Source organism: Oryza sativa, chromosome 6 (assembly GCF_034140825.1).
Source record: "Oryza sativa Japonica Group chromosome 6, ASM3414082v1".
In the NCBI taxonomy this organism is placed as follows: Eukaryota; Viridiplantae; Streptophyta; class Magnoliopsida; order Poales; family Poaceae; genus Oryza; species Oryza sativa.
Window position 1 is genome coordinate 27,948,115 of NC_089040.1, and position 13,464 is coordinate 27,961,578.

The following is a 13,464-nucleotide window of genomic DNA, read 5'->3' on the forward strand; positions in this document are numbered from 1 at the left end:
GTGTTACAGTGTCTATGGCATTAACTACATTGCCATGTAGGACTTTTAGCTTATATGGCACTATATTAATTAAGAGAGAGAGTGTGAAGAGAGGAAGAAACTGGGTCTCATGCAAGACACAGTTTCAACACGAGAACCATGCACTAGACACTATCAAGTTTTGCATTGGGAGAGAATAGTGTCTTCATAATAGATAAAGAATAAATATGATTGGTAAAGAAGAGAGATGATATATTTATTAATGGCCCACTTTAAGAAACCATGGGTTGTAGAGTGTAGTTTCTATTGTGATGTCTTATTGACATGGCACTATAGACACTACTTATGGACACTATGGGTTGGGACTGCCCTAAACGATAACGCAGGGCGTGCTGTGCTGTTGAAACATTGTGATCAATTCGAGGTTCCATCAATTTTTGTAAGCATCCAGCGGAGCGAACAGTCACTGACGCTCTGTTTTTTAGCTCGATGTCAGTGGCTTTTCTCTATGAGAGCAAATCTAATATTACAGCCCACTACTAGCTCCAATTCATTTATAGCCAATCTAATAGCCAATTTATACAATAGTTGCTTACTATACTATTAATATATGGTCCCACCTGTTATACACATAGTGTGTCTTGGAGTCCGTGCTACACTTAGCTACAGATCTTTAGCCCGTTGTTCTTCTCTTTTATCATTTATCTTATTAAAATATGTTTACACCTGGCTAATAGCATTAGCCTGCTATTGTATATGCTCTGAACCGGTCCCGTTGAGTAAGGACATTTTACATTTTTTGTCGTGCAACCCAAATTGTGGATTGCAATGCAGAGGCAGGATGGTTCAGACATCCTTGTTAGTCTTGTGTGCAAGTGCAAGACCAAGTTGAATGTCTATTAGACTGTCTCCAACAACGCGACGCATACTCATTTATCCGTCGTGCACAGTGATTTTGGGTAAAAAAAACAGCCTCCAACGGGAGAGGCAAATGCGATACGCATATTGGGTAGCGGCCAAAGCGCTAGGCAAATATCCGTCTCCTCTCTCCACCGACGCAAAACACTGGAGCGGAGCTCGTGCAGTCGCGCGGTGGGCCAGGGTGAGGCGGAGCTGGTGCGGCGAGGCGGAGCTCGCACGGCGGGGCGGGAGCGCCGTAGGGGCGCGGTCGGAGCGCGCCGTCAGGGAGCACCGTCGGAGCGCGCCGTCGGGGAGGAGGCGTCCTGCTCCCGTAGTGGCGTCAGGGCGGAGTGCGGCCGGCGGGGCGAGTCCGCGGCGGAGCGCGGTCGTCGCAGTTCCCGCTGTTCTGTTCCGAGCATCGCCGCCACGAGGACGAGCCGTGCCGCCAGCTGCCGGCGGGTGTGCTCCGCCTGCCACCGCCGCTCCGCCCCGACCACAGCCGTCTCGAGGAGTCGTGCCGCGAGCCACCAGCGGGCGCACTCCGCCCCGAGCAACGCCGTCGCGAGGACGGACCGCGCCACAAGCCGCCGGCGGGAGCGTTCCACCTGGCCATCACCGCTCCGCCCCTGTGAGGATGAACGGCGCGCATCGCCGCCGCGAGGACGACCTGGAGCCGATGGCCGCCGGAGGGAGGAGGGAGGAGAGACGAGGGCTGGGACCCGCCTGCTCCGCTGACGCCGCTGCCACGACGGGAGGACGAGGCGAAGAGAGAAGAAGATTGGGAGCACTGGGTAGGCTGTTGGAGAAAGGAATTTTTGAGTGTCCGACCTTTTTACTGTGCATCACCCAATCCATGATATGAGTCTCTAGAATGGGTCTCCGCTATTGGAGACAGTCTTAGGGACCATGTTCCATAGTTGAGCCATCGCATGGAGTACAATGGAGTGGAGTACTTCGTTAATGTAGGACAGTAGGTATTGTCCCGTTCGACGTTGTTATTCTAGGTACGTACATTCTGTATTTTTGTACGCATCCAGTGGCATATACAGATTACATCCACACACTGTTCTTAGATCATGATGTTATTGTGGGCATGTTTTGAGTTTCTAAATGATACAATTTTTAGAAAAAAAAAAGTTTGTTCATTAGCATGCCTTAGAATTTTTTAAAATTAACTCTTTCGACTTTCTAATATAATTTATTTGTTTGTGCCATAAAATAATTATGATAAACTCATTTTATACATGTTCATAAACACTTTAGAGTTGCGCCAAATAGTAATACGGTTTATTTCTACATTATGGTATGGTTTCGTTGAGCCAAATAGTGCTTACTTGCGCTCATCGTTCAAACTCCAAAGGACGGTTTAAAGGCTTTTAGGAGTACTTATGGTACTTCGTGTGAATTTTTATTTGATATTTCAAAGAACCACTAGTAGAGGTGGAAAACATTTTCTCTTCACATAAAACGAAGTGGTGGATTAACATACGACTAATTAAGCATTAGCTATAAAAATATTTTAAAATAGATTATATGTTTTTTAAATAAATTTTCTATAGAAAGTTTTCGAACAGTCACATTGCTTAGTCTGTTTTTTTCCTAAAGTGATAAACATTTTTTTAAAAAAAAATTCCTATAGGAAAGTTACTTTCAAAAAATCATATTAATCTATTTTTTTAAAAAAATAGCTAATACTTAATTAATTATGCGTAAATCCTCTGTTTTGTTTTTAGGGAAGGAGTTCCTAACTACCACAAAAGAATACAACCTAAGAGCAAGATCAATAGAAGATTAAACCGCTGGCTCCAAAACTTTGCCAAATCAGCCAAAGTAATACCATACAGCTCACATATAGTACAACAGCATGGTTGATAGTATGGTCTCTACGCAATTCCCAAGAAAAGAAATAATCCCTTCTTCTTTTTTCTAGCGTATACCATCACCTTCTCATCCACAGTCTGATCACTAGCGTCTATTCTCTCCATTCCAAAATGATCACTAGCGTCTATTCTCCCATTCCAAAGTCTAGCAACTTAGAATTGAAACGAAGAAAGTGGAGTAATACTAGTTGTTTCAGTGGCTCCTTTGCTCACATCAATAAGCTTAGAGAGTGCAAAGGCCTTCGCTGAAAATGACTTGATGCATGGAGCATGGTGGCACCGAATTTCCAACGCTTCGGTTGTAACCCTCGAGCTCACAGTTTCCATCATCACCAACAACCTCACTGCTCCATGTCAATCTTCATGCCTTTGTCGCATCGTTGTTGAGCGCTCTACCCCAAGTTCACTGTGGCGCCGTCCTTTTACCATGGCTGCAAGCATTCGCATGTCTTTAAAAAAATAGAAGTAGGTGCTACATCCATAGGAAACATCCTTCGGTGCTTCAAAGGTGATGATGGCATGAGCAATTAATGACACTCTTGGAGCGCGCGAGCAGCCGACGCCAGATTAGGCGCACGCTTTCTCTCTCTTCCATTTTCTCTCCTCCAGCTCATCAGGAAAACCAACATAGCACCTATCGCCCTATTGTATATGCTCTTAGAAAATGTGCGCGCGGAAAACGATACAGTAGAGTTAGAAAGATACAGTATAAAATATTCCGGGATCCCAGAAATATTCATATTTCATCAGAAACCCAGCTGATTTCTACAAATAATAAACAAACAAAATAAAATGCAAAATTTCTGAAGAGCGAGAGCCAAGAGGCCAACAGTGCTTTGCACTCCGCAGTGTTGGACTGCACAAAGCGCCGCCTCGCTATCCGACGAGCGCCACCTCCTCTTCTCCTGCAGCGTCCACGCCTCCCTCCCTCACGCCTCGCCTCGCCTCGCCCGCCCACTCACTCCACTCCCCCCCGCAGCCGCCGCGCGCGCCCGGCCGCCGCGGTGGTGGCGGCGGCGGCGATGGATTCGCTGCGCCTCCGGCCGTCGCTCCTCGCCGCGCGGGCCCCCGGCGCGGCCTCGCTGCCGCCTCTCCGGCGAGGTAAGTCGCTGCGGCTCACCCTCCCCTTAGCTTCCTCTGCATGCAGTGTGATGTGAGCGTGTGTGATTGGAGAGTACTTCGGTGATAAACTGACTTGGGCTTGCGCTGTAGATATTCAGACCAGTAGTGTTTTTTTTTTCTTTTTTCATGCCGGATTTGTTAGGCTGGGAGTTTTTTTTGTTAGGTTGGAAGTGTGATGTGAACCTTACTTCATCCAGTATAAGATGCAGAGAAAAACATTTTGAATTGGTAGAGTAGGGGATTTGATTACTGAAGGTTTTTGTGAGTGATCAGGTCATGCCAATTTTATCTCATGGGAAGACAGATTTATTACTGAAGGTTTATACTGATGTAGTAGTAGTAGTACTACAGAAAGTAGTTTCAACACTATATATGTGTAACTGTTCTCTCCGACTCTCTATCAGATGGTTGCAGCTTGTGTGAGTAATCACCATGCAATAGACATAACATGTTTGTGTGTCGGCAAAGTAAGTCAAACAATCTTTTCAACTGACAGAAATGACTGACCTGATCCTGCTGTATTAAGACATACGAGGCAAAGCTTTTGCCCTCCTTTGAAAAGAAAAGGCTGATCTGATGCGAGGGAAGCATGACAAAACTGTTTCAGTGTTTCTTCTTTGACTGCTCCTATGTAGTACAGTGGTAGTAGAATATCCACGGTTTTATGACATAACAAGTGATATGTGAACATAATAAGTGATATTTGGGTAATTTGTTTCTCCATCTTTCTTTCATTAGTGCTTGACGTAGTTTTGAAATGCTGATTTTTCTTTTCCAGATCACTTTCTACCACCTTTATGTTCTATCCATAGAAATGGTAAACGGCCAGTTTCTTTGTCCAGCCAAAGGACCCAAGGTCCTTCCTTCGATCAATGTCAGAAATTCTTTGGTTGGAAATCCTCCCACCACAGGATACCACATCGACCAACATCTAGTTCCGCTGACGCTTCGGGACAACCTCTACAATCTTCAGCTGAAGCACATGATTCATCAAGTATATGGAAGCCAATATCATCTTCTCTGGATGCATTTTACAGGTTTTCTCGGCCACATACTGTCATAGGAACAGTTAAGTGGTGCTGCTATGTTTCAATTTAGGCGCACTTCAGTGCCCAAGATATTTGAGTGAAGCTAATGTCCTTGTGTTGCGCTTTCCTTTTGTTCTCTCCTCAACTAAGAGATTTTGCTTGTTTAATCAGGCACTTAGCATAGTCTCAGTTTCGCTGCTAGCTGTTGAGAATTTGTCCGATGTGTCTCCCTTGTTCCTCACTGGTTTGCTGGAGGTACAACTTGAAGCAGCACATTTACTTTATATTCCCCCAAGATGGATAAAAGTTTTCACTACATTTGCTTTGTTACACTTGTGCAGGCAGTGGTAGCAGCTCTTTTCATGAACATCTATATCGTTGGATTGAATCAGTTGTTCGACATTGAGATAGATAAGGTACTTTGAATCCACTGTAATCTGTTTGTTAAAAAATGAATCCACTGTAATCTCAAATGTTAATTTTGTACTAATTGCACTGTCTTTTACTATCTTTATTCCAAACTGTTTTGGGTGCTAATATTGCTATCTCTTCAGGTTAACAAGCCAACTCTTCCATTAGCATCTGGGGAATATTCTCCTGCAACTGGAGTTGCACTTGTATCAGCCTTCGCTGCTATGGTAAATAAGCTTCTTTGGTCCAGAAAATAAGAAAAACAATCTTCTTGTTATGTTTTTTAATATGCGGGTCATGAAATGCTGAAATTGGCTGTTCAAGCACATGGTTTGTTTTGAACATTCCTTTTTAATGTTAGCCTTTAGAACTAGTGGTTTTCATTTGCGAGAAGATAAAAGTAGCAGAATGGAGATACACCTTTCTTATATGGTTGAGCAATTGCACTCCAGAAAGTTTATTTATTACTATGCGCAGATAATTAAATCTAATGCAGTTTGTTTGTATTTTCTGCCATTGTGCTCATCTGATCAAGAGCTATAAATAATTTGCTTATTTTGGTTCTTAGTCTGTCAGACTGATTCGGAACGTGTTCTATGTGAATATTGCAGAGCTTTGGCCTTGGATGGGCTGTTGGATCACAGCCTCTGTTCCTGGCTCTTTTCATTAGCTTTATTCTTGGAACAGCATATTCGATTAATGTAAGAGACATATATCTTTAGCTCCCTCTTTTGTATTTTTCAAATTAATAAATAATAGTAGAACCAACTATTTGTAGATTCATAGTATGCCCTTTCATTGATCTTAATATCTTATCTTATGTACTGCAATGCAAAACTTTAGTAGGACAACTTATTTCTACTTTTTAAGGAATGTATTTCCTACTATAAACCAAACCACAAAACGTGGCTCCAGAGGTTTAGTGGGCTGGGCAGATTTTACTGATACAAAGCTTAACTTGCAGTCAGTCTCCCCTCAAAGTTTACTAGCCAATATCAGCAATAAAAGTTTTTCAAAACGTGGCTATGTTAAATATTATCTGGTACTCCTTTCAGTGCATTTTTGGACCTCCAATCATCCACATATTTTTACTTCAAAAGAAAAAAAAATGAAATGGATGCTTTGACATGAACTTGTTTTTTCAGTTCCTGCATGTTTTTTTTCAACGTTAATGGCTTTTTATGTTGCTAGCATTTTCCGACACTTTTATTACCAAAAGAGCTGACATTCCATTTTATTCCTCCACAGCTGCCATTCCTGAGATGGAAGAGATCTGCTGTTGTTGCAGCACTTTGCATATTAGCAGTCCGTGCAGTGATTGTTCAGCTGGCATTTTTTCTCCACATTCAGGCGAGTCTTCAGTGACAACCTCAAAAATAAGAAAAAAAATCATTGGTGAAAATCAGTACGTTTGTCAATTGCAGTTGCATTTTCATGTGGAACATTATCTAAAATTAGATTGTCTGGTCTGGTCAATTTCATTGTGCTGTATTGTTGTTCTTTAGAGATTCCTAAGTTTTCAATACCTTGACCTTTATCTGCATATTTTTATTAGTACAAACATGCTGCTCTCCTGTGCTTTCTTTAAAAGAATAGAGACTCCTAAATTTTTCACCTCTACTTTTGCTTGGAATATATCTTAAAGAATGCTGTTGTATATGTTTGGATAATCGGATCTCTTTCTTATATTTTGAGTTTAATATGCCATGGTTGTTGATAGCTGTAATTAGGATCCACCAAATAAGAGTAGACGCTTCTTTTTTGTGAGAATTATCTGCACCTTTCTATTATTCCAGGAGCTTTTACCATGGATTATCAGATATTATGATCATATGAACAGATAATTGCATAGCACATTATCTTATCCTAACGATCTATTCATGCAAATATATCAGACATTCGTATTCAGAAGACCAGCAGTCTTTACCAGGCCATTGATTTTTGCAACTGCATTCATGACCTTTTTCTCCGTTGTAATAGCATTGTTCAAGGTAATATTCTGTACTTATCTGGAAGGTAACTCCCTATAAAATCTAGCTGCAGAAGTGGTCGGATTCGCCTTAATAAAATTTGCTGTTTCCGTGTAGGATATACCTGATATTGAAGGAGACCGTATTTTTGGTATCAAATCTTTCAGTGTTCGATTAGGTCAAAAGAAGGTTAGTGCAAAAGTGCACTTCTCAGAGAATTACTCTTCTACTTGTTGATACAAACATCCGAACAGGTTTTCTGGATTTGTGTTGGTCTGCTCGAGATGGCTTATTGTGTTGCAATATTGATGGGAGCTACTTCTGCCTGTTTGTGGAGCAAATACGCAACTGTATGGATCACCTCTCTTGCGACTCAGCAGCATTATTAATGATTAGTTTTGGTTATGAACTATGATTTATTTATTATTTATATATGCCAGGTGTTTTCGGATTGTCAAATTTACTTTGTTAAGCTAACCAGTATTAGACTAGATTCAATTATGGTTGATTACCACTGCCAGTTCTTAAAAGAAATAAATTAGTGTCAGTTCTAGCATCTTAAGCTATCTGCAGAAGGCTCTGTTTGGATGGTCCAATTCTGGCCTGGATTCCAGCTGGTGCCAATAATTATTTTGGGCCAGGATCGATCCTGCTTGGGTTTGTAGCATCCAAACAAAGCCATAACTGCTGGGCTGGGCTATGTTTTCTTTACAGAGTATTAAAATTGTTTCGACTTTTGTGTCTGGAAGCCCACGGCTGTGTGTTTTGTTGAATTTGCCTTCTACCTTTTGTGATAAACTTGTTTACCTGTCCAGATCTTTCCTAGAATACAGTTCTAGTGATTAACCTGGCACCTGTCAGGCTTTCATGGACTGTGATGTATGCTTCTTCGAGATTTGTTTATCTTTTTTAAGATAATGTTCCTGGTTTGTTTATGAAGTGGAATTTATATTCTTTTGAAGGTGGTGGGACATGCAATCCTTGCGGCAATCCTATGGAACCGCTCACGGTCGATTGATCTGACAAGCAAAACTGCAATCACTTCTTTCTACATGTTTATCTGGAAGGTAATTACCTCGTCTCCAAAATCTGTTCCTGATCTTTCACCCACTTTCCTGCCCTCCTTGACAAATTCCTGCTACGTACTACTGTACTGCCCCAGCTCAATCAATTGGTTGTTTACCTTCTTCAGCTCGCGTATCCTGAAACAATCCAATCGCTAATTAAACGCTAACCCATTTACTTCCCCCCACATGGTTTGTGCAGCTGTTCTACGCGGAATACCTTCTCATTCCTCTTGTAAGGTGACAAAGGCGATTACTCCAGGTACGGGACAACTTTGAGTGCCGGAGTAAACTCACTTCTGCTAATTTCTGAAAAGCTCAAACAAACCTCGTCAATTCTGGTAGGGACGCAGGTAGATTGGAATTGGATCATGGCTGGATGGATGAACGGACGGCGCCCCATAAAATCACCTGCAAATCACCCGGTACACATGTTGACATCCTGCATCCAGATATGATATTGATAGATCATCGTCGGCACCATCATTCCTCTGAAAGATTTCGCACGGCATTTCAACCTCCAACTCCCAACGTACCCCAAAAAAAGTAACTAGGCCAGGTGAGCATCTGCTAGCCTATAGTAGACGTTATTGGAACAGTGGTAGTACTTGTTAGCAGCAGTAATAATAATCATCATAATAAAGCTCTGGGTTACTGTCCGCTCAGCTCATCTCTCCTCGTAGGCTTCAATTCCCGCCGTAGTCGCGTTTCATCCATGTATAAATACTTGCACAAGACAACCACTACCTTCCACCGCCATTTGGCCGTGCGTGCCACACGTATATTGTCGTGCACTACAGGATCGAATACGCGTTGTGAACTCACCGGTCACCGTGTTTGGAATTTACAGGTGTTTCAGGATTTAGTGGCCCCCTAACGAAGTCCGGTTACCGTTCGTTTTCGGATGTTTTAATTTTTTGATGATAGAAATGAATCCAACCACTACATCAAGATGCATACTGCCGGCCACCAGTTACTACAGAAATGCAACATAAATTTACAAAGTAGGAAATATGATTCCCTTTGTTTCACAATATAGCTCCTACCCTACTAACGCTTAAATTTTGTCTCAAAATATAATTTTACCTTACTCCTTGATCCCCATTAAAATTTCCAAAAGTACTTGTAGTTTAGAACGAGGAAGTAATACAGTGAGCTGTATAAGGTTGTAACATGATAATTGAGGAATTGAGAAAGAAGGGAGAGAGAAAAACACATTGCATTGGAACTACCAAAGGATTTTGAAAACATGATGCTAACTCTCATGCATGTTAGAATTCCTCCAAACATGTTAGGTGGACTTTCAACAGGAATTTAGTGAGATTAGGGATACGACGCTGGTGTCAACAGGAATTTAGTGAGATTAGGGATACGACGCTGGTTTACATCTCTTAGAGTATGTGCTAGGGGGTGTATTTGTGGGGTGTAAATGTGGTGTCGCATGTTTTGTGTAGTGGTGTGTGTGCATATGTGTTTACCGTATAGTAAAAACATTTCCTCCAAAATATGGAGTAATCTTTCTTATCCTATGAAATTCCTTTGAATCAAACATATAAACCAAAGGAAATAGTATGAATTACTGCCCTGAACTATCGTAGTCGACCGAATTACCCCCTTGAACTCGAAAACCAGATATCGCTCACCCTAAACTTTCAGTACCGGATAAAACACCCCCTAACTCAACATCGGAGTGGTTTCGGTCCTATGTGGTAATCCAGATAGCAAATTTTTATTAAAACAATGGTGGGGCCCACCTGTCATACCTCTCTATCCCCTCTCACCTCCCTATCTCTCTCGTCCGTCGCTCGCTCGCGCTGAGAATGAGCGGCGCGCGCGCCGGTGGTGGCTGGCCCGTCGAGCTCACCATTCGCGTCGTCCTCCTGTGGTCGAGAAAGCGGCGGCTGGTGCCGGACTTACGCGAGAAGGCGACGATGGCAGGGAAGAGGGCGTGACAGCGGGACGGCTGTAGAGGCCGGCAACCGTGGAGGCGAAGGCAGCGCGGTCAAGGACAAGCGGCGGGCCAGCGGTTGCGAGTCTCCTCGAGGTGGAGGCCGGCCTATCAAGCTCACCAGGCCTTGTCCTCCTGTGGTTGGGGGAGTAGCAACCGCGTCGGACTTACGTGAGAAGGCAGCCATGGCGAGGGAGAGGTGTGACATGGCTGGGCGACCACGGAGGCGAGGGCGGCGCGGTCAGTGGCGAGGCTGAGGCAGCTCGGGGTCGCGAGTGAGCGCCGTCAGCGCGCGCCGCCTTTCCCTATCTCTCTCTCTCTCTCTCTCTCTCTCTCGCTCGCTCGCTCGCTCGCTCGCTCTCCCGACTCCCGTCTCTCGTCTCCATGCTGAGGTGAGGACTCGGAGCAGCAAGCAGGCGCGTGCGGTGGGGCGGGCGAGGCAGGCGGCGGGCGGCGCGGAGGACATTGGAGGTGGTAGGATACGACGACGAGTTTGTCGCCCATCCCCGTCATCCCCGCACCCAGTTGCTCCTCCGCCGCCTGCTCCACCGCCACTCCAATTTCCTCTCCTTTTAACGCCCTCGCCGGCGGCTCTACCCCTCTGGCCCCATCGCGACGTGCCCTCCCCAATCTCGCTGCACACCAGAGGGAAGAAAGAGAGAGGAGAGATTTTAGCAGTACTCTGATCGCCGTTGCGTCCTCTGCGCGCTCGCCGCGCCGCCCTCGCCTCCGCCTCCATGCCGCCGTCGGTCGCGTCGCCATGCTATGTCGCCCTAGCGCGATCTTGCTCGTGAAGGTAATGAAATTATCCGAGCAGCTTGCAAATGGAGTCCTGAACTAGCCCCATGCCGCCGTCGGTCGCGTCGCCGTGCTATGTCGCCCTAGCGCGATCTTGCTCGTGAAGGTAATGAAATTATCCGAGCAGCTTGCAAATGGAGTCCTGAACTAGCCCCCCCATCGCCGCGCGCTTCAGAACAGGAGGGAGAAGAGCGCTGATCGCGTCGCGCCCTCTCCCCGGCCGTCGCACGCTTTTTGAGGGGATGGAGAAGAGAGAGATGGGTGGGGATTCTGAAGAGTGGGCCCTAGCGATTTTTTTAAAAAATAAAAGGATGACTGGACTACCACGTGTGCTGTTTGAACTCTAAACCGCTTGCAATAGTGCTCAGGGTGGGGGGGGGTGTGTGTTTTGTCCGGTATTAAAAATTCAAGGTGGGCAATGTCTGATTTTTGAGTTTAGGGGCTAATTCGGTTGACCACGATAGTTAGGGGGTAATTTGTACTTTTTTTTTTCCTAAACCAAATAGTAGCATACAGACAAATTACTATTTTGGATTAGATTCCTCTATTTTTCCTTCGGAAATCCTTTAATCCAAGGGAGAAAAGGAAACAAAAGTTTAACCACATTTAAGTTCTCCATGCAACTTACGTGGGAAAATCTGCTAGCTTTATCTGAAGGGTAATTTTAACATCCATAAAAATGTACTAGCAGGTACTTAGGTATCTTAAGCTATAAAAAAATTACTGTAAAATTTTGATACCCACATGTACTTAGATTGAAAATGACGTTGGTTTTCGCCTCTTAGAATGTCTTAGGGGGCGTATTCGTCGGGCGTGAGTGTGGTGTCGTGTGTATTGTGTAGCGGTGTGTATGCATATGTGTCTAGTATCTCAAAGTAAAAAAAAATAGTGCAAACTTTCGATACCCACATACATTTAGACTAAAGTTTTTTCTTATCCGAAAACGGTGGTCAAATGACGCTGCTATACCATTCAGACCATCATGATAGTATTGTTTTATCACGCCAGCTCAGCAGGTCTTGAAAAAGTTTATTTTTAAAATTGAAAAAAAAATGAGTGAAGAGAGATATATAGCCCTGTGCGGTCACGTGACGAGGAGTTTGAACTGGCCAGCCAAGACGCAGACAGGCAGACAAGGGGGAGATCGCGTGACGTTGGCCAAGCCGCGGGGATATTCACCGGGTTTGACAATATGCAGCGCTCAGTCGCTCAGAGAGACGTCCAACGTGACGTCGCCCATTTAATCGCCCCTGCCCGTACCGTATACCCATCCGCAAAACGGCAAAGGCAAACCCCAAACAACGCACGAGAAAACGGAAGCAAAACGCACAGGCGGGGGCCGGCCACTGCAGTGCTGTGGCTGTGCAGCAGCAGCGCGACCGCGAAACGCACGAGAAAATGGGGCGAACAAAACGGCAGCAGCAGCACAGCCACAGCACTGCAGGTGCAGAGCGGTTTTATTAGTATACGGTTAACAGTGGCAGTTGTTGGCAGAATTCGGATCGACGCACATCGACCGTATATATATTGTCCCGAAATTCAGATGCTGATCGAGAGATGATGGGAGCCGTGTGGTGAGGAGACATGCAGCAGAGCACGGTAAATAATCTCGCAGGGCACGTCTAGAGGACGAGATAAGCCCGGGGACTACCTCCAGGTACTACAGGAGGTTCGTTAGTCTCTGAAGTATATCCCGGTAGAGATATTTACTGCTAGCTCTTAATGATTATTATCTTTTATCTCTCCCACTCTTCTCTCGCTACTTTCTCCACTATTTTTGGTGGCGGAGCCGATGATACGGTCGAATTCTGTCGGGTGATCAATAGCGTTTTTCTATGGTCAATCATTTTTTAAGATGTCGACGGCCACCTATATACAGTGGAGGCACTAACGGGGCTGCCGTCCGAACTACCCGTGTACTGGCTTCGTCGCCGATCATTTTCTTAGTGCCGCCATCACCTCACAATCCATCACTAATTTCTGTATATTTTCAACTAAGGACTTATTTGGCATAGCTCTAGCTCCATCTTTTTTGAAACTAGAGCCCAACCAAGCGGTTTCAGTTTCACCCAAAAGATAAGCGAAGCTGGCTAAAATAAACTGGAGAGGTGTAGCGGGATTTAGGAAGCTCCATAACTACACTGTGAACTATTCTCTCTGTCCCAAAATAAGTCCAAACCTACGAATGAATCTAGACACACATGATTAGACTTATTTTAGATAGAGTAAGTATTATGAAATTAAATTTAGGATTTGGAGACCTAACAAGCACGCCCTAAATTGCCTCGCATGTTGTGCCCTCGATCGATCATGCATGCTTCATGAAGTATCCGTTCTTGTCTAATTTTCTCCCCTCCACTAAAA

The 13,464-nt window shown here is 44.5% G+C and overlaps 1 protein-coding gene across 2 annotated transcripts; it reads left to right on the forward strand.

Moving 5' to 3' along the window:
• Positions 1 to 3,606: 3,606 nt before the first annotated feature.
• On the forward strand, positions 3,607 to 9,136 carry LOC4341727 (probable homogentisate phytyltransferase 1, chloroplastic). Of its 2 annotated transcripts, none has more exons than XM_015789025.3 (13): positions 3,607 to 3,860; positions 4,660 to 4,949; positions 5,081 to 5,164; positions 5,251 to 5,325; positions 5,464 to 5,547; positions 5,932 to 6,021; positions 6,569 to 6,670; positions 7,216 to 7,311; positions 7,408 to 7,479; positions 7,545 to 7,640; positions 8,253 to 8,357; positions 8,557 to 8,616; positions 8,708 to 9,136. In XM_015789025.3, exons 1-12 carry the CDS (start codon positions 3,782 to 3,784, stop codon positions 8,596 to 8,598), a joined length of 1,215 nt encoding a protein of 404 aa, XP_015644511.1. In that variant the 5' UTR covers positions 3,607 to 3,781; the 3' UTR covers positions 8,599 to 8,616; positions 8,708 to 9,136. The 2 variants fall into 2 exon arrangements, with proteins under 2 accessions (XP_015644511.1, NP_001408604.1); NM_001421675.1 differs by having other exon boundaries at positions 8,700 to 9,019.
• The last annotated feature ends 4,328 nt before the right edge of the window (positions 9,137 to 13,464 follow it).

Excerpts from the sequence above, each read along its gene's own strand:
- LOC4341727 (XM_015789025.3), top strand. The coding sequence starts at position 3,782 with ATGGATTCGCTGCGCCTCCGGCCGTCGCTCCTCGCCGCGCGGGCCCCC. Across the intron at positions 6,022-6,568 it reads GAACAGCATATTCGATTAAT|CTGCCATTCCTGAGATGGAA; the intron begins GTAAGAGACATA and ends ATTCCTCCACAG. Across the intron at positions 7,641-8,252 it reads TGTGGAGCAAATACGCAACT|GTGGTGGGACATGCAATCCT; the intron begins GTATGGATCACC and ends ATTCTTTTGAAG.